The sequence below is a fragment of the Platalea leucorodia genome (genome assembly GCF_965183815.1).
Source record: "Platalea leucorodia genome assembly, chromosome: 5".
Classification (NCBI taxonomy): Eukaryota; Metazoa; Chordata; class Aves; order Pelecaniformes; family Threskiornithidae; genus Platalea; species Platalea leucorodia.
Window position 1 is genome coordinate 65,395,112 of NC_138827.1, and position 21,317 is coordinate 65,416,428.

The following is a 21,317-nucleotide window of genomic DNA, read 5'->3' on the forward strand; positions in this document are numbered from 1 at the left end:
ATATCTGCTCATTCATAAGCAACTAACTTGAAAAAGCTGCGACAGAAATTTCAAGGTGTAACACAAGCACTTGGTATTTTAGTGCTCAATATATAAAGGTCTGTAGCAACGTGCTTATGCTATTTGGGCTGCAGCTTCGAGTATTTCATAGTTAGGGAGCAAGAAAAGGAAGTTTTATTTTGATGAGTTATTTTTAAAAGCTAACAATCACATAAATTCATGATTCAGTGACTACTGGGAATAGGGTCATTTTTCCTGATAAAATAAAAAGACGATAAAGCAGCAAAATTTGATGTCATGGCTGTTAAGTTCTGTAATTTTATACTTCCATTGATCAGAAGATGAATTTATGGTCTACCTATTTTCAGCATCATAAAAGTCCACATAATTTAATTGTTAATCTAAGGTAAAAAGCAAATTAGCATAATAATACCTGAACTGCACTGCCCTGAAATCCCCTGATAGGCATCTTTCTGACTCCTGCTATCGTAAAAACTGTTCCTATTGGTTCTTGACCCTATTGAAGTTGTTCCTAGACTAGGGAGATAAACTTTGCACAGGTAGTTTTTGGGAGCCTCTCTGAACAAGCAGCCCTTAGATGATGCCTTTGTGCTGGGGGGGATGGCTGGTTTTTAAGTGAGATATTAATGCTAGAGAGAGAGCCTGTATCAATCCTGATGCTTGTTAGGATTTCCCCTTTGGTTTCATAAACTTTGTTAAAAATTTAGCTGCTTTTCTTCAGAGTCAGTTCTGATAACATTAAATTATATGTTTTAAGGTATAAAATTATTTGAGGCTGGTTCCCCCTCCATTTTATCACCTGGTATCATAGTATTCAGGTACATTGTGTTTCACTGTTCAGCCTTTATGTGCTTTCACTGTCCTGGGCATATTTATTAATTAATGTCTTCTCTACGTTTTGAAGACCTATTAGTTTGAAGTGCTATTGTTACAAGTGCTTAAATCTTGAGTTCAAAAAAAAAACCCCAAGAACCACTTTGCAAGGTGGCAGAAGGCTTGTAATAGTGATGCAAGAAGTGCACTTAATGCCATAATGTGTCTTTGCTTTTGAGAGGCTTTGATCCACAGAGGTCTTCAGGCACCTGGCTCCGGCAGCAGGATCTGGGCTTGCGGTTCCTGTGTTATAAAATGCAGGGGAGAATTAGGAAACTGAGCACGAGCTTTTTGAAAAGCGGCATGCTGAAATTAACTGTCTAATGTGGTAAATGGGGAAATGAAGACAAGGGTGAAGTAACCAGAAATGGGGTCCCCTTGGAAGTCCACTTAGGATTTCTTTGATTTTTTTGATGGGTTTCTTCCACAGCAAGCCTGGGGACACCTGAGCTGTATGCCTCTGAGTGAAATGCAGCCACACCTGAGTTTGGACCTCAGGTGGTCTTCTCATGTATAGTTTCATCCATGCATAGGTACGTAAGAGCTGGTAAAGTCTTCCTTTTCATCTGGACTTGCATACCTCAGCTCAGCATGATGTAATGGGTGTGCAGTAAGATTCCTGTCCAAGTTTGTTAGAAACAGGTGGAATATTTCTGCTTCAGGCCCAGTGTTACAGTTAGATTTGTTAATCCAGTTTCTGCCTGAGTGAAAGCAGCCCAGTTCCAAGATCCCATTGCAAGGCTGGAGAATTGGGGTCAGGCTTCCCGTTGCTCCAGGCTGGGGGAAGTCATTTGCAAACCGATGGTAGTCCGTGCTCTGCAGGTTCAAAGTGGCAATACAGTGTATCAGGATAATGATGAAGGCATTTAGTTCTCTTGGAGAAACGTCATTTATTTATTCATTGTGAACTGTTTGTTGAACTCTGCTTGCTAGAACTTACACGTTTGGAGCTGGTTCATAAGCAGAGCAAAATACAGGAGGGAATCATATATAAATACTGTATGACTGCCTGCTAATTATTTGCTTACTGATCCATGAAAACAAACAAACATAACAGGCATTAAACTAACTATTGAAGTTAGCATTAGTGAATAGCTCTGCCACATGGAAAGGCACAAAAACATTAAGAAAAAGATGCTTTTTAGGAATAAGGCACACTTGGTTTTTTTATTGCTGCCATTTACTTTGAACAACTTTGGGGGGGGCCTCATGATACTCAGAATGCATGGACTAATGGCATTTTACGTATAATTGGGTAATATCTCATTTTCATTTGCATAATACAAGCAAAACCAACAAAATACAAATATAGGGCAGCATAAATGCAGTGCTAGCAATCACTAGCATGACTAAGTGCAGTAAGGGAATGCAGGTGATGATAGTTTATCAGATGGCTAAATAAAGACAAGTGGAAAATAACTACAATGTCAAAAAATGGGGACACACATTTTCTCACTTAGATGACCTTTTATGTATAAGAAGTAGGATTTTTTTGGAAACTGCCCAATCAGGCCTCAAACCAGCTTGCAGCAGGTGCATGTTTTGTGGTTTACAACTAAGAAAGGTTCCACTTATACAGATGTATTTGCTGAATAAAGTCCTCAGGAGTTACCAAGGTATAATCCTTATAGATTGTTAAAGCTCTCCATGAAAAAGACTGAGATACCAGTTGTAAGAAAAAAAACCCCACGTTGTATAACTAGTTCATATTCTGCTAAGACCAGTTTTCCGTACAGGAGAGGGGCAGTGTATTTGACAGGAGGTCTGACAGAACGGGAGCTCTGGAATGAGTAGTTCTCCAGAAGAAAAGAGCAGTCGGACATGAAGGCTGTGCACACAAAACTTCTGCCAGACTCCCCTGCCTTACGCGTTGACACCTACTTGTAGCAATCAAGGGGAACAATTTAATTACTTAAAAATTGTGAACAGTTCTTCTGTACCAGATCTGGTATGTGATAAACAGGTAATGACTGATCAGGCTGATGAGAGGCTCAGATCGGTAGAATAATGTTTGCTTGGCAATGATAGGCGTGAAATGCATCTTCTATGCCTCCGAGATCACATAAAACTTGCTTTAACAGCATTGTCCCTATTCACTGTGAGTGAGACCCTGCTCACACCCTGAAACACAGAGTCGTGTTAACTTTGGCACTCCTGATGGCAGGTAGTCCTGCTAACTTTCAGCAGGAAGAGAAAAGGGGTCAAAATCTGGCCAGAATCAAATCACTAATTATAATCATCCCAGTAATTACAGTGAAGTGCTGCTGCTGGAGGGTGGTTATGGATTTGTATACACCTCAGCTTCTCCTTTGTAACCTTGTGAAAAAGTGTCCTTTTATCTCTTTTTTTCTCTTGCTTTGTCGTATACTTCTTTCCTTACGTATTAGAGGGGAAAAAAACCTGAGGAATTATTGAGCTCTACAAAATGGAATGAAATCCTGTCTTTAAATGCCAAGGGCTGGAGGTGGGGAGGGGAAGGAGCAAACTTCATCTCTTCTGTAGTATTCTGAGTACTCAGAAGTCACCTGTGAAATGAAATACTTCAGGTTTCACAAGTGGTTGGTGGGAAGCAGGGTCAGTATCATACTGTCTTTAGGAAAACAAGAATGCACAGGGGTAAGAAATGTTCTACAAAGATGCTTCACACTTCAAACTTTTTTTCTTGGAAAAAAGTTACCGTACATCCAGTTTTGAGTGAATTTATAACCTTATACTGCATTAGCACAATAAACCAAATTTTGATAACTCTATCTAGGAAGTATAAATGGTAGGAGTGATTACCTTTCAAATTACTGCACTGTATCTATCAAAGATGTCTTCAAAGGAATATCCAGTTGTTTGAAAAATAATGCAAAAATTGAAAATAGAGAGTGGTTCTCATTTTTCTGTAAGCGTTTGTTTGCTTTCTCAGCGTGTTTCTATGTATGCATTTCTTGGCATTAAATGGACTGCCAAGGTAGCATTAGCATCACCCAAAATGGCAAAGACAGATTCAGTGTGTAAATGAATGCTGTTATATGAGGAATATTTTTCTGTAAATAGGGAAAAAAAAAATCACAAAAGGAGCAAAATTAAAAATTGAGAAGGAGTAGGAGAAAAGTGGTTATAGAGTTCTGCAAACTCCATTACATGTGTATCCAACATGTGCCACCAGCAATAAGAAAAGTTCTCAATGCCCCTTGAACAATTTGAAGTTAGAATTATTGCTTTTGCAAATCCACATGGCCCCTGTTCATGGCCGACTGTTGGCCCTCGACACTAAAATGGTGGCAAGTTAACAGAATCATAGAATTGTTTAGGTTGGAAAAGACCTTTAAGATCATCAAGTCCAACCGTTAACCTAGTACTGCCAAGTCCACCACTAAACTATGTCCTCGAGCACCATATCTACACGTCTTTTAAATACCTCCAGGGATGGTGACTCAGTTACTGGGTTCTTCCCAGAATCATGAGATTGCAATGTCATAAGATGATGTCGTCTAGACTGTGAGCCATATCAGGGACACACTGAGCAACTGAGTGATACACCGATGGGGTTTGGGACTTACAGGAATACTTTTTGCTGACATGGAGGATTAGGAAAGTCTCTGCATATTAGCCTTCTGTGATATAAAGAAAATGAAATCCCCTTTTCGTGTGGAGGATCAAAGCTGTGCAAAGAAACAGGCTGGAGATGAAATCGAATGAGATACTGGATCGAACCTCAGTGTCTGCTTAACTGCTGAGTCAGACACCAGCAAGAGCAGGAAACAAGCTCCTTCAAAGGGAAGATCTTTCCATTTCAAAATACAGGATTTCTCTGGCCATTACATCCCTTGGGGATCCCTGCTGGGACAGGACCCCTTAACGTCTTTAGTAATGACCTGGATGGCAGGACAGCGCGCTCTCAGGAGCTTTACAGATGATACCACACTGATAACGTGGCAGGGCAGGTCCAGAGGGACCTTGGTAGGCTGGAGGAAAGGGCTGACAAGGGTCTCCCACAGTTCAGTGGTGACAAGTGCTATGCCCAGCATCTCAGGCAGAAAAACACAAGATATAATACTGGCTGGGGGGTCGACGGGCTACAGAGCAGCTTTGCAGAAAAATACCTGGGGTGGTCTCATTTTTTATTACTATCTCAAAGAGCATCAGGCTGCGCGAAAGGTTTTTGGGAAGAGTCATGAGCAAAATTCTGGATGAACATTGCCTTGTTCTTCTGAGGCTGGTCTACATTAATCACAAAAACTACAGTAAAATTTGCTAGGTTATCTTTAACCTAGCTAACCTGTCTCTAGCATCTCTATGTATTTTGATTATTCACTTGAAATGTATAAATTTATTGAATGGGTCGCTATGGTTAGGTTCAAAAATAATTCATGCCATGAGTGCTTACCAGAAAGTGACTGTCATTATAAACGTTTGTCATCTCTGGGTTTTTTGTGTGCATTATATGACTATTTCTTGCAGAGACTGAAGGAACTGAAACAGAGGGAGTTTGCTCGAAACGTAGCATCTAAGTCACGAAAAGATGAAAGGAAACAGGAAAAAGCCCTTCAACGTTTGCACAAGCTAGCTGAACTAAGGAAGGAGACAACATGGTAAGTGCATAGCTGCTGAAACATAAAAAATACTTTAAAATAATCCCTCCACTGTTAGCTGGTGCAGTGGGATGCAGGGCTGTTGGAGTCCCTCAGCTGGAGCCCCACACACACGTTTTTATGTCATTTTTGAAGCAGCATGTGTACAGTAATTTGATTCACGCTCTGTGCAGAAATAAATGTTTAACGTTGCTTTTTCAGTGGAGCTAAAATGACATGTATTTTTAGTTTAAAAAAAGATGTGTTTGATATATATTTCATAAAACCAGGCACATTGGTTGAAAGCTGAGTGAACTAGGTCATGCATTTGCAGGCTGACACTACTTCATTGATGAGGTGAGGAATACAGTCTGTCTTTCTAGGATGTAACAGATCTCTGCGATTTAGTTTTCAAACTGCTCGCCTGGGAAAGCATCCAGAAATCTAGTTTTAAATTTCAGTAACTGGATTTTTTATATTAAAACGTGTTTCTTTTCCCCAGCTCAACAGAGTGTTTACCTACCTCTGCAAAAGTGACTCCTTGCTAGTCATACGTTTTAGTATTGCATCTAGACATACTGTTGAAATTAATACTGAGGTTCCTAGTTGTGACTGTATTCTTGCTTAAATATGACAGTTATGACACTGACAAGCCAGTGAAAATACACGTACCAACTTTTCACAGTGTAATCTCAAGGAAAAAAGCAAAAAAGTAGATGCTCAAACGCAAATGTTTCCTTTTTATCCAGCCTTCATTTCATCAGATGAACTAACAGAGAAGTCCAACCAAGTTGTACCTCTTGTTCAGTAATAGTCTCTTTTCTCCATAGCTTGGATGGTGGGCAGCATGCTGAAACAAAGTCTGTCTAAGCAGGTGGATGGGACATGAATGTTGTGAGGTCTGTTTGACATGAGCAACGTGACACCTAATTTTAATTTTCTTTACCTTTTTATGATAAGTCATGTAGAGACTCTTTCTGCTCCATCAGTGTTTTAACTGTCTAAATTTAATACTTGGGGATATTAGATATTATTCCCCCTAAACGTACTCCAAAATCTGAATTTAGCATATTTCAGGAAAAAGAGGAAAGAGGAACTTATTGTTTCCCTTTTTCCATGCTAGTGAAGCACAGATTTTGTGGGGTTTTGTTGTTTCGGTTTTGTTCTGGTTTTGGGGTTTTTTTAAAAAATATCTTTCTTCTAGTTCCTGAAGGAGAATTTATCTCTAAGCTTTATTTCTCTATTTAAGAATTGCTGTTTGGTACCACTTTGCATCCTTAGAGGTATGATATAGACAGACACACAGGGTTTTTTAAACTGGTATTTTCTAGGTTGGTTTTGTAGAATTCACCATTTTGTTCTGTTAAAGAAAGGATCTGTGTGGAGTTTTTAATATATATTTTAAATTTATGAATAACTAGACAAGGTAGGAATTCTCACAAGGAATTTCTTCTCATAAAACCTCTATCTTAATTTCTAGACCCAATACATTAAGTCCATCATTCTTTACCTCATCACTTCTTGGGGTCCTAAACGGCACTTGCAAGTTTTCCCAGTGACCCATCATCTATTATTGCTCTGCACTGTAACATAGAATAATTTGGTTAAAACAAAAAAAAAAAAAAGTTTTAACGTAGGTCCATTACTCCTAGTGCTGAGCAGTTCCTGTGGATCCTGGAAAATTGGCAGCTTAAACAGTTTTTGCTCTTCTCTTTGCTTCCTATTAAGTCAAATAGAACAGATGGCAAGAGGACATGAAATGAAGAACAGAAGTAGACAGTGATAAATTTTTTCTCAAGAGGGATGAATCACTTACTGCACTACTGTCAGCTGAAGTACTCTCCCCAGTATTATTTTTCCATGAAAGAAATTGCTGAGATTGCGGCGGTTCGGTCTGTGAACACAAATAGGATGGGAGCTGCTGGGTGATTGCCTGTGGGCAGAGCAACAGTCACTAGGATGATGACTAAGAGGGAAGTGGTCTATGAGGCGCTCTCTGTTTTAATATATTTTGTAGCACAAAGGAATGTAAAACCTCTGCTATTTGTAGTAATAGTGTTGTAACCATGATGGTCTGCTGGGAGGAGAAGCAAGATTTCTATGGAGATATACAGTCTCTTATTAGGCCAGCCTAATGCCTAGGAAAAGTGAACTATCTTTTAGGAATATTAGCCCTTCAGCTGATAACTTTACATGAAGAAACTGGAGGCACAATATTTAATCATTAATTTTTTTATACTAGTCAACTTATTATAAAAGATGACATTTTTTGATATCTAAATCTCTGTATCCACAGATTCTTCCTCTTTCCTTAAAAAAATGTCTTAGATACCAATGTAACACCATATTTCTGTCTGCAGTTCTCTGAAAGGTACTGACTCCAAGTTTTGTTTTCCTTCCTAGTGCTCCTGGAAGTGGCCCTATGTTCAAATCCACTACAGTGACTGTGCGAGATCATTGCAATGATATCCCACATAGTGCTGCCATAGATTCTGCCAACAAACAGGATTTCAGCTGTACGTTAATGCACGATGCACAGAATTGTAAAGATGTCGCTTCTGTTATTTCTTCCACTCCTGGAAGTGCATGTAGTAATAAATCTGACGCTAACAAATGTGGAGATCATGTTCAAGGAGCTCAAGGACATAGAGTTGGGTTCTCTTTTGCTTTTCCTAAGAAAGCAGCGGTGAAACTGGAGTCTTCAGCTGCCGTTTTCTATGAATATAATGACGAAACGTCTATGGAGCACGGATTCAGCAGAAGAAGTAGGTTTGTTCCAGGATCATGTAACCTTCAGTCTCCTTCAGTGGCAGAAATAGTCCTGTGCCCTGAGGAGAAACATAACTGTTTTCACCCACTGGTGGAAAAACGCGTAGACACAGCAGAAGCTCCTGAAGCTCAGGAGTCAAAAGAGCTGGCCAGTGAAGAAAGCGGGGTGCTGGAGAGTCCCATATTAACTCCTCCTGTGTCCCATTCAAAGCAACTGGTGTCCTCAGACATGGATGGCGACGGTATTGATGTAAGTACAGTAGACTTACCAGACCAAACGCTACCTGTGGTTGCAGACAGTGCTCAGGTCCTGCCCCTGGACTGCAGCAGTTACGAGCTGCGGGCAAACAGGGCTCTTGCACAGGCGGTTGTGGAGGATTGTTTATCTCTGCAGAATGTTGTGGAGGAAAATGATAAAGACAGGAACAGTGATTCATCCACAACTGAAACTGAAATAAAAAAGCTGGGAGCAGATGCATTAGTTCTATCACCATCTGAAGAAAGTAATAGTGGAGCCCCACAAAGAAAACCGGACATGCGCAAGAGACCTTGTGAGCCCTTTGTTCCTGTTCTTAGCAAACATGGATCAAATATTCTTCAGTGGCCGTCAGAAATGTTAATTTACACAAGTACAGACCCATCGATTTCTTATAGCTGTAATCCTTTATATTTTGATTTCAAGTCATCAAGAGCAAGTGACAACCAAGAAAAGCCCAAGCAGCCACCAAATGTACCTCATTTGCACCATGAAACTGAATCCAACCATAGCTTAGTCTCGGATTTTACAAATAAACCTCCTTCAGAGTGTGGTGATTTTGAAACAGAAATGAATAAAAATGTGTGCAACTATACAATACCCCTTATAAGTGATGTTTCCCTTGTCAGAAATTGTGATCTTGCAAAAAATCAAAATAAAGTGTCCTTGGATGAGTCATTCAGGATTAGAAAATTAGAAAAGTATCACATTTCTAAAAATCACTTACGACAAAACACTGTGATAGATGAGAAATATAACAAAGTCTGGATCAAAGAAAGCCATGAAAAATGGCTTCACAAAAGTAGAAAACGGAAAAGGAGAAGAAAATTATGTCATTGTCATCATCATCACTGTGGGGACACAACATTGGCAGAAATGGAAATGTCCTCAGTGACTGAAAAAGAAATTACTTACAGAGATGAAAATAAGTATCAGCACCTCCAAAATAATCCAGAGAAGTGCAGGCATGATGCAGGGAATATCTGGCTAGCCGCAGGTGAGATACAGCAGTCACATCAAAAACATGGTATTGAAAATGGTCATAAGAGAGTTATGTCTGTGTCAGATCATGTACATGGGGACAGAGGCTGGTGTGACGTTTGGAATGCAAAAAAACACGGCCAACACCATGGTTGTAAACGACTACACAGAAAGAGCAAAGCAAGCTCTAGGAAACAGGCAAAGCAGCTAGCTCCGAGTACCAGGAGGCACAGCTTAAGGTACTCTAAAACATGTTGTAGCTGGAAAGTCAGGAGGTCAAGCTGTAGCCCAGACCTTAAATGTTTAGGACACTGCAGTGAGGAGAAGAGTCCGAGTCAAAACCAGTCCATAAAGAGAGGTTACAACGTTCTGACAGAGGAACCAGAAAAATCCCACCGCAAGCGGAGACAGCATGCCTATTCCTCTTCATCAGATGAAAGCTCATATGGACAGACATTATCAGCAGAGGAATATCTAAGGCAAGCGCCTACTTTAGGTACGCATCACAAGGCAAAAGGGAAACACAGGAGGAGGAAAACTAGAATCCATCATGTATTTCTTGACAGGAACGTGAGAAGTGAGACCTCCAGACCTTCCAAAGAAAATTCTGCGTTAAATATTTTGGGGGACTTCTTGAATCAAGACAGTCTAGAGGAAACAAATGTGGATCCCAAAGCTGATCATGCAAAAGATACGGATGAAACAATGCAACTGGAGGAAAGCAAGTCATCTGTAGAAACTGATAGTTCACACGTGCTGGAAAACGATAAACTGACAGCGTGCACAGCGATGGAGAGCACTCCAAGTACCTTTTCTGATGTTGTTGCAGGTTCTGCTGCTTCTGTTCCTGAGCACAGTGCTCCAGCAGCTGCTGGCACGCAGGATGTTCTGCAAGATGAAAAGAAAAAAGAAAATGTCAACAGTTGTGAAAATCAAGCTCGTTATAGATTTCCCCTCCCCAGCAGGCATTTGGAACAAGCTCCTCCTAAATCCTATCTTTGCCATTATGAATTGGCCGAGTCTCTACCGCATGAGAAAATAAATGAGGTGGCCAGCGAATGGGTACAGTGTAATCCTGGCATATTTAGCAGCCCACCACCCTTGCCATTCAAAGAAGCACATATAAACAGTCATACCTTTTTAACTACTGAGCAGTTAATAGCCCCCTTCACCCTGCCGGATCAGACGTTGATATTCCCTCCAGATAACCATGAAAAATTCAAAGACCTACCATCTGAGGCGTATCAGCAAATCATACCACAAAACATGCTGGCCAACAAAGTGAAGTTCACCTTCCCTTCCCCGGCGATCCAGCCCCCAAATTCCCTGCTGCAGCCCTTACCCTTGCAGCCACCACTGTGTTCTACCTCCGTTACCACCATCCATCACACCGTCCTCCAGCAGCACGCTGCCGCCGCCGCCAGTACGTTGAAGGTTCTCCAGCCCCACCAGCAGTTCCTCTCCCAGGTCCCGGCTCTTTCCAGAGCACCTTTACCTCATCTACCAGTAGGACCGAGGCTTTGCCCAGGGGGCCACACAGCTTTCGTCGCCCCGCCACATTTGCCACTGCTGCCGCCCTCGGTCCTGCACCCGACCCAGCTGGCGTTTCCCCCGCTGCCGCACACCGTCTTCCCATCCCTGCTGTCTCCGCACCCAGCTGTCATTCCCCTGCAGCCCCTCTTTTAGGACAGGTTCTCTGGGATGGGGGAAGGAGCCTTCAGCTAAACGGTCCTGCTGTTTCTACAGTCCCCTTGGCTTTGCAAAACAGTTCTGTGAAATAAACTGGTTAAAATTCCTCATTCCTTCGGAAGCATTTACTGTAAGTATAATGATGAAAACATTCATGTAAAGTTCAGACCTATACTATAACTAAAGCACTGAATAGTCCGATACTAATATGAACTCTCTCTATATATAAGTGAAAATCATGTCTTAGAATATGTATAATGTATATAAAATATATTTATAGTTCTATAACTTATGTTGTAAAGTATTCACTTTTTGGTTTTTATCTTTGTGTATTTGCACCTATTTAATGTTTAGAAAAAGCTGATGCACTATGTTTTGTACTATGTTCTCTGAAACTGTAAATCTAGTGACAAACTCTCTCTTGCAATAAATTTTTGTTAACTACTTAAGTATATCAAAAATCTTTCATTATAAGCCTCATGGATGTTGTTCTTCCATGTTCTGCGGCTGAATAGCATCCTGTACCCCTGCTCTGTTGGGATAATCAGGTTTCCTATACGTGGGTGATTTATCAGGGAGGCTGAGAGGCTAATACCTTGAGGGCAGCTGTCATACTGAGCAAGAGAGAAAGGGTAATGGATCTGTTTGTGTTAGCAGTTTGATGTCACCATGACAAATTTTGCCTACTTGTAGTATGTACACAAACTGATGACTGTTGGAGCTAATCCCTTTTATACCAAACCGCAAAAAGACAATGTAACAAAAATAACCTCAACGATAGAGGGGGGGATAAAAGGAAAATATCATTGGCAGATTGACTTCAAGAGAATATTGCTTATAGCGAAAAGGTAGGGCATAGGGAAGGTCTTGGTTCCGCCAAGCATACTTTCTCTGATTGCACACATCCCTCGGTGGGTGACAGATCTGTCAGAATGAAGGTCCTTGCTGCCTGTACAACATGTGAAGATAGCAAGAGCACATGAGTGTGAAGGGGAGGTCAGGAACAGCTTCGCATGGGGAACCCACCAGGGTTTGATTCAAATTCTTACCTCACTTCACCCCCCTCCTTCCCACAGCATTTTGGTAAAGAAATAGAGTAACATAGAGTAGAAAATAATAATACTACTAATATACTGCCATTATTTGTAACTGTATTTCAGAGAATTCTCCCTACCTCTGCAGCCTTTTTATTGCTGTCGCACCTCACCCGGCTTTAGCCCGGGAAATTTTCCCATTTGCTGTAGTATGAGAGATATCAGGCCCACACCTGCAATGGTCCAGAATAAAACCAGAAGTCGTTCTGAGATAGAGCCATCTCTTTAAGTTAAAATGAAGTGTTATCATGTAAGTGAAACTAAGGATTTGCAGCATGACCATTAGTGCTAGAAGTAGGCCCTCCATAATTAAAGGTAGGTGCTAGCTCTCCAATTAATTACTTCTTTTCACCATTTTATATAGTATAATAAAAGTATATACAGTTGAACTGAAAGAATAGTAATTTTGGAATATTATTAATATACTTTGCATATTAATAGTTAAAGACATTATCCATTTGAAAAGTAATACTATATCCTAAAACATATATATCTGGGTATTCTTTTCTGCATCTATAGCGTTAGAACTTACCTATATCAATATTGTAAGTTTTACTATAATATTACATTAAAATGATAGCAAACAGCATCTTGCCACTATGATTACAGTGTCAGCTACTCAAGGGATGTGAGTTTTCCGTGTCGTGCAGTTACAAAGGGCTAAACTACGTTAATAAGCAAAAAGTTGATAAGAAGGAGCAGATGATCGGTCAGGTTCTGGAGAGCAGCTCGGATCCCCTGTCTGAGGCTGTGGCACAGAGTGGGATGTTGCTGACCATCTATCCCTGTAATGCCATAAAGAAGGTATATTTTCTCTAGTTGTAATTTCAGGTGAACGCCTGTTTCTATTTATCTGGTACCTGAAAAATATAGCATATAAGTGACTTTATACTCCTCCTTTATTTCAAGAGTATGCCTACATAATCTGTATGTCTCCACTACCTCCTGTAAAATGCAGGTGCCAAGCGGGCTTTAAGCATGGGAATCTCTGTTTGAAGGTGGAAGGTGCATTCTAGCTGCTTCGTCTTCCATCTTAACTGACTTGCGCTGGCTTTTGTATTTCTGCCTTCCTCTACAGTAGTCAGTGCAGATGATCCCCTGGGTTCTGATGTCTTATCAAAGACAAAATCCATCTAACAGTACACTTGAAAAAAAGAAACCACATAGGACGATTATGATTGCACGTGATCACATCCATACATTTTCATCTGGCAGGAGATTAAAAATTACCAATCTCAGATTTTCAGTTGCAACGTTCATTGAAAAATCCCATCTATTGACTTAGAAGTCCACATTTTTTCAACGAAATGTCCAAACAGCTTTGAACATTACTTTTTTTCTTACAACTTACATTAAAATTTTTTCTATTTTAAGTTGTTAAACAGTTTTAAGACATTGCACAATTATTTATTATCTACTGTAATTGCTTTTCAATAGTGTATAAACTACTTACAATAAAAGACTAATAACCATCAAATGTAATAATTTTCTAATATGGTATTGCCTTTAGTGCTAGAACTGTTGGTATATGTGACTTCATATGTAAAAGCAAAACCAATATAAAAATAAATCACAAGTTAGTTTAAAATTGAACACACTAAATTAAATGACCTAATAAAATACTCTTTTGAGTTTCTGTTTTATTATTAAATATATAACTTTAAGTAAGTTCTATAAGGGTAGTTCTTCTTTTTCATGTTTTATCTGGTATTTTAGATTAAACGTGGTTTTTTATTCCATAACTTGGTAGTCTAATTTAGAAGTAAAAATTATTGCAAATGCTAAATAATTGAATTTTTATCATTCTAAATAAATTCAACCAAATTTGTTTAATCAATTTACTTCAGAATTTGCAAATTTACACAGATCTAGTGTGTCTATGTTCCTGGCCAATTTGCCAGTTTTTAGAATTATTGGGCTGTCTTTGTAGCGTAAACAGTAAAAGTGGTACACCTGAATGCAAGAATTAAATCTTCAGACCTAAACCTAAATGAGATTATAGATTTTGTTAAATGATTTCCCAGAACAGCTCTGCAGAGAAATGCTTGAAAAGGTAATCTGTTCCACTGAGATGAGAAGAGTAGCTTTTTTTTTATCCTTGGAAAGTTACAATCTGTCCAGACTATGACCTTCTTGGGGACGTACCATTTCTCAGGTAACGTGAGCCATAGAGCAATGGTCTAGAGGAGCTTTCGGGCATTAAGGAAAATAATCGTCTCACGCTGTTATGGACAGTTTGGAGTAATTGGACTCTTTTGTCTTGTCTGTAAGTACATAGAATTTTTTTAATGCTACCAATACATGCAAAGAATCAAATTGTTTATTTGATTTCCTTCACAAACTAGAAGCTATGCAAGCTTTTAATTGCTGGGGAGAAATCACCAGATTTCCGATTCTACAGGACTGAGTGATGGGTAGTTACGGACGTAGAAACTGCTGATCATAAACATTGGTAAAAGACACACCTTTTATGGCGCATTATTCAGTGAGAATATTTTTATCATTTGGTGTAATCAAATAACAATGAAATGATTATGAAGCAAAGTTGTCTTTACTTGCAATGTTAACTTTTTATTAGTTAGTAAGCTTTTACACTGTTGAAAAACTCATTTGGATGTGGTGTTCACACTAAGCTTTAAAAGACCACTGGGACATCCATTTCTCTTTAGTATATTACTATACATGATAATATGCTTCTCATACAATATACAACATGGCTATAATTTTTCTGCTGAATTAATGTTCTATAATTGTGCATTTTTCTCAAAATACATGTTTTGCGTTATGATAATATTTACTTGATATGCTGCATTGAAAATACAGCTTTAAGTATATTTGGCCAAACTCTTAATTGGTGTAAATCAATGTACAACTTCTGACTTTGGTGGAATTTCATTGATTTGTACCAACCAAAAATCGCTCATGTTGCAATGTTAAGGATTTTGTTAACTTTCCTAGATTAAGGCAATACGTTACGACCATGTGAATGTATTTTGAAGACAGTTATTTGTTTGTAACTAAGGTGGTAAATTTTAATCTACTGGGTATTTTACTGTGGTGCTCATAGTCTACATGTTCTAAACTCCATACATTCATTTTCTGATATCCATTACTGTACATTGCCTGAAGACTTGTATATATGTAGCAGTGCACATATTTATGCAATATGCCTACCTGTTGTAAAATTTTACAAAGCTATATTAACTCTCTTTATTGAAAGTAAAGACATTTTTACTGTATAAAGATCATTTGATATTTTTAAATTAGTATGGCTTACTATCTCAACGTGAATGTTATTTTATAGATCACTTAGATTTAATGTTTGCAGCAGGCATGGTTTTGTATATTATTTTATGTCCTTCCTTCTCCCCTTCACTTCAGGAACGCTATAAAGCTTTCTCTTTTTCTGTTTGTCTATGAGTAAGATTATCGGAGTTCATTGGAACTTACATATTTATGAATACGACCTAGGCTTTTTTATTACTTCTAACTGCAAAAATTAGCGTACCAACTTTAAGAATTATAAGACATTTTATTTTTACTTCAAGCTTCTGTTTTATTTTATGGATTTTATAAAAGGTTGGAAGAATTTCTACCCTGAGTCTGAATTTTGACCTGTTGGTGAAATTTTGAAACCAATGAAGTCTAAGGAAGCTTTGCCATTAATATTACTGAGGATTTATTTAACTAGGGCATTAGGGCTCTTTATTTATTAAAACACCCTAATACTTGCTGCTTTCAGTTGAATAATAATTTCATAAGGTATGTAGAGGAGCACAATCCAGTAAAGAAAAGTTAATCCATTTTAAATCAGTCTTTTACTTCCTTTGTTGTAAGGATATTTGTGTAATTAATGACCATAAAGATATATCTTTACTATTTCTGTTATATATCATCAGTGTTTTGAAACACGTACACGCACCTTCTATTCTGATACCAAAGGAAAAAACAGTTACTGAAAACATTGGGTTTTATACCTATACAGGCTCATTTAGAAGTTTTAGTAAGTAGGACTACAGTCATACAATATGTAGGTAAAATAATGTATCGGTGGTCTTTATTTTTGCTGGGATAAGATGAAATGTGCAAATACATGTAGAAAAAAACATAATAATTAAGTAAACTTCAACTGTGGATCCATGATGGATACAGTATTATTTATGTGAATTAAAGAAGGTTACTGTTAAATCAGCAGTGGTGTTTGTTTGCTATGAATGAGATTTTTAAAGAGAAATTTTCTTTTTTTTTCCCCCCTCGAAGCAGCAAATAGGAAAGTACTTTCGAAAATGGATTTTTTTTTTTTAATGAACTGTAGATAGTACCTGTCTACCTTCCTCAAGGATGAGAAACAGCAAGTAAGTATTGCACATTTAAAATCATACATGTTATAAAGAGACATCTTGCATTTCTAGTGCAGTCATATACTTGATTACGCTGGTGAAATCTGGAGGAAGAATTAGGCTAAAAAATAGAAAGTTCTACTTCAAGAAGGCAGAATCCGCTTTTTATATTGTAATAAATCAAAGAAAAATCCATTTAAATCTGCATGTTTGCACTACTGTGCATATAGAAAAAGTGAAACCCAGTTCAGGTCCAAATTTTTTCTTGCAGTTTAACTTGGATTTAACAGCCTAGGTAATTTGACCCAAAACCTTATTGTGTGTGACAGACTCTTTTATATATGGCTTTTATGTCACTGTAGCACTGACAAAAATGACAGTAAAATCCAATCTCTTCTCTCATGTTAATGCCTGTTGAAATAAAGAGGAGCCAGTCACTGTAAGACATGCTGAAAGGAGGAGACCTGAATCTGCCAATGCCTAAATAATACTTTTTGCTTGTGGAATTGTATTTGGAAATAGAAGTTTATTTGCATTTTAGTGTTTACACATATACATACATATGCAGGTGTGCATGTGTGTGTTGGCCTGCACATACCAGGTTACTGGTTCAGGATTCTTTTTTTCTAGATGTAATTTTGCACCTGTAATTAAGTAGTGGTAAGAATAGCTTGTTTGGAATGTACGTAGTAGAAGAGAAGAAACCATTGAAGGGAGGAATATTGACACAGAATAAGAAGGAGAAAAAGCGATTATTGTATAATAAACCCATCTTTTTCTCTCTAGGGTGGCGGGAAGTTGCTTCAAGTTACTTCACCTGCTTTTTATTGCCTGGCTGTATTTTGTATCTTTTTATCACTTAAATTAACAGTGCTGTTTTCCTTAGTATGCCTTTTGCTAGCTGGTCTGTCAATCCATCATTGTCAAAAAAAGACAGGATAGCGAGAGAAGATTTGCATACAATTTGCTCTTAATAAAGTCCCTTTTCTCTCTGGAGAAATTATTCACTGGAATGAACCTTCAGTGTGCAAAATAAGCACATTGCTCTCTTTGCCACTGCCTGCAGCTGCACTGTGTTCTTCTCAGCTTCTGTTAGCTTGTCATTCTCCAGAAGCAGAAGCAATAAAAATGAAGGTCTCTTCTTCTGGCACCACCAGCTTACCCAGCACTGGGTGTAGAGGAACATGGAGGAGTATTAACCACGTCCTTCCCAGCAGAGGTATTGTCATAAGTGGAAGGAGTGTTCACAATCACTGGACATTTATTTTTCAGTCCTTATCTACTTCAGAATGAATTACAGCCAGTTTAAAAGAAGCGCACAAGTAGAAACACTAGGGCAAAGTGGTTTAAGTGAATAAGGCATTTAAAAAACTGAGGTGCTTTACTGTCTCATTCAACGCCCATCAGCTCTAGACATGCTGAGTTCCATGCATTGCAGACTTTGGGCAGTGAGAACTCTGATAAGAAATTGGCCAGCGATTGGGTGGGCAAGGAAATGAATTACACTTCTCTCCTAAAGAAGATTATCGTTTTATGCCCATTTGACTAAATACTTTGGTAGAACAGTGTGGGAGGACCTTCCTTTTGCTCTGTTGCTGGTAGTCCAGTTTCTGCATGGGGAGGTACAAGGTCACTGGGCCAGCAGTAGCATACGGGAGCACGTATGACCCATACGATGCAGATGCGTTGCTTCTGTGCATGCCCACCAGCTGTCTGCCAGGTTTATGTTTAGTTAGCGAAAGGACTCGGATCTCAGACTGGGTTTCCCTGGGTCCCTTGGACCAAGGCACAGTTGCCTGCCCGTGGCAGAGGTCGATCAGGACTCTGTTCTTGTGGTGGGACTAGGTCTGGCTTGGAGCCATAAAAGGAAGCCTAATCTAGGGTGTAGGGTATTTTGTGGTTTATTTTCCACCAAACGATGTGGGTGATAAATGTGTTATTGGTTCATAAGAAAGGCAAAACACTGGTTGTAAAAAGCAGAGTAAATAGAACCCAAGTGTTGGGATCAGATAAAGAATGTCAATCACAAAGCTATCACCACGGAATTCTCAAAGGTAAGAAATTGATAATGAAGAATAAGAGCAATAATAATAATACTTTACATGCAATATAAAATATCCTTAGATATACAATATCTATGTAAACCAGTCCTCTCAGTCACCAGTCCAGTACTGGGAGCGTGGGTGTATTCTGGGCAGCAGGTTATTCAGGGAGGCAGTGCTGTATGGGACACAGAGCGGTATGCCGGGGGGTAGCAGTAATTGCTACTCTGAAGAACGTCTTGAAGGACAATAGAAAGTGGTTTTAGGAGAAAACATGCAGGTACTTTTGGAGGAAAAAAAAAAAGGGGGGGGGGGTGTTGAACCTGGCAATATTCATCGAGCTGGACAGCAACGCAGAGATACAAGGAAGGCCAGGTGGGACAGGGTACTGCTGCAAGGGTTTTTCAAGAGAGCTTTAATAAACTCTATCCAAGCCTGCAGAGAGTAGCGATAATTAATCTCTAGAAACCCCCCTACCTCCTTTTATTCAGTTCTCCTTGGGAGTACTTTTACGTTTTAACCCCTGGATACCAAGCAGTGGGATTTCCTGACACAGCATTGTGTGGCATTAGCATGGGCAGTGGGATGTATGAATCCTGCAGTAGCACGGGCAGTAATTACCTGGAAGGTTTAAGGAGCAAGCACCTATTAGAATGTTTTTCACAGAGAGCAACGTTGTACGGAAACATGAATGGAGACCACTGCAGCTGCATGTCTAAGAGGTTTTATTTGAGATTTAAATGTTTTAGACTCTTTCTGCTGCTGTGTCTCAGTGTGATGTACGGTATCAAAGCTGCTTCTTTCCATCGTTTTTCATTATCACGCAGGGTTATGAAGCTTAACATAGCTGATAGATGCGATTTGACACATCACAAGCAGATGCGTCAGCAGGAACATCTAAAAATGACACAATTTTCTCAAATGCTGCAGTTACAAAAATATCCTTCTTGTAAGATATTTTAAAATAAAACTATATGCATTTTGATGACAGTGCTGAGACCCTTTTCCAGGGAGCGTGGATATTTGGGGAGCTATCAGCTGGTTTACAATGTTACCTTACAACGGGAAGAAGTAATGGAGGGTTAAGCAGATATTGCCAGCCAGAGAATTTTTTTCTGAAACATTATATATAATTTTAGCAACAGGAAAGCAAATCCTGGTGGTCATCAGGGATTCCTTGCCTGTGACTGCTCAGGCAGACAGCTCTCTGAAATTCAGTGGCCTTGTAGATGGAGAAAGCTCCATAGAATAACTGGCAAGCTTTCTTTTCATCTTTTAAATCCATAATGCGTGTATATACATATTGTTAATAATTCATATTAATGGAGAGCTCTTGCCCAAGAGCACATTCCCCTATCACAGAAAATAAATTGTTTAATGATGTCTAGGATAGAAATCAGAGTCTGGCTCTAAATCCAGATATTACAGAACAGTACTAGACATGCAGTGCACACTTCCATAAACAAATAAATTCATTGCAGTTTAATAACAGTGGAAATAAAAAACGTAAGGTAATTTAAATAATGTGCAAAATAAATCCATATTTTATCCTAAAGCCATAATGCGAAGTACTCACGTTATCAGGAGTTCTTGATAGCCTTGATAGGGTAGTGCCATGTCCTATGGGGTTCTCCCAGTGAGCGCTCATCTGCAGCGGATTGCTTCTGGTCATCAGAAACGAACATATCAAGGTACCAGGTGACCTGAGATGCTTATGGTTTACATATGTTCCATTTTTCTTATAGTTTCATGTACCTACAATACACACAGACCAGTTTAGCATTGTGTCAGACTAATTATTTTTCATCGTGATGTTTGTGTTCTCTGTGTGATAATTCAGCTTCAGACAATTTTTGCATATTCTATTAAATGATTACTCCTTTTCACAGATTTATCATATTCATTCTACCCCTAGAACTGAATTAATGATTCCAGTAAGTGATGTGCAACTCTTATTATATGATAACAAGTACACGATACTAGGATAGGGGTCTTTTCCTTTTCAATATTCTGTTGAAGTATTAAGTAGGTACTGGTTTGACTTGAAATTATGAATTTGTGTATGCTCGCCTGCAACATATGTGGACAGTTGAGCTGCTCTCAATACGTTTTTGTAGCTTGAACTAGTCTGTGTCAATAGGTTTTTGGTTCTATTGAAGATTTAGCTCAGAAATCTCAAGCCAAGTTCTGGATTTTGAATTTGGGATATTCACGGCAAACTTTTGAACTGGGCCTACGTTTGAAAGCTTTGTGGGTCTGGTAGGAATTTCTGAAGCCATTAAATGGTTCTGGATGCTCTTTTTGAATCTGTATAAGAACTGTTATGAATTTTCTCTTTCCACAAAGAGAAAATCACACTGATCATCAGAACTCAGCCACTTCCTTGGAGTTTTAGCTTACCAAGCATATACCGTATTTGTGTACTAACCACCATAAATGGTACCTCATCCAGTTATTTTCCTGGAAAATCTCATCATACCAAATTTTGCTTAGGGTAACTGAATTTGGTCATTTTAAAAACGCTGGCTATATTGGTTTTATTTTAAAGTCTATGCAATAATTTACACATTCGTTCCCCTTTTGCAAGCAGGGAAAATTTTGAGAGCTGGCTTTCTCTTGCTGTTTTTCACAAGGAACTAATTTTATATTTAGTAATTTTTTTTTTCTTTCAAGTCATCCAGAAATTTTAATAT

The 21,317-nt window shown here is 38.8% G+C and overlaps 1 protein-coding gene across 1 annotated transcript in view; it reads left to right on the forward strand.

Annotated features, from left to right (window-relative positions):
* ZNF804A (zinc finger protein 804A) overlaps positions 1-11,145 on the forward strand; it is a gene marked incomplete at its 3' end in the record, with an annotated part of 155,669 nt that extends 144,524 nt beyond the window's left edge. Inside the window, exons 3-4 of the mRNA XM_082311535.1 lie at positions 5,344-5,474; positions 7,857-11,145. Of these exons, the coding sequence (XP_082167661.1) occupies positions 5,344-5,474; positions 7,857-11,145 (3,420 nt within the window). The remainder of the gene's footprint in view (positions 1-5,343; positions 5,475-7,856) is intronic.
* Between the last annotated feature and the right edge of the window lie 10,172 nt (positions 11,146-21,317).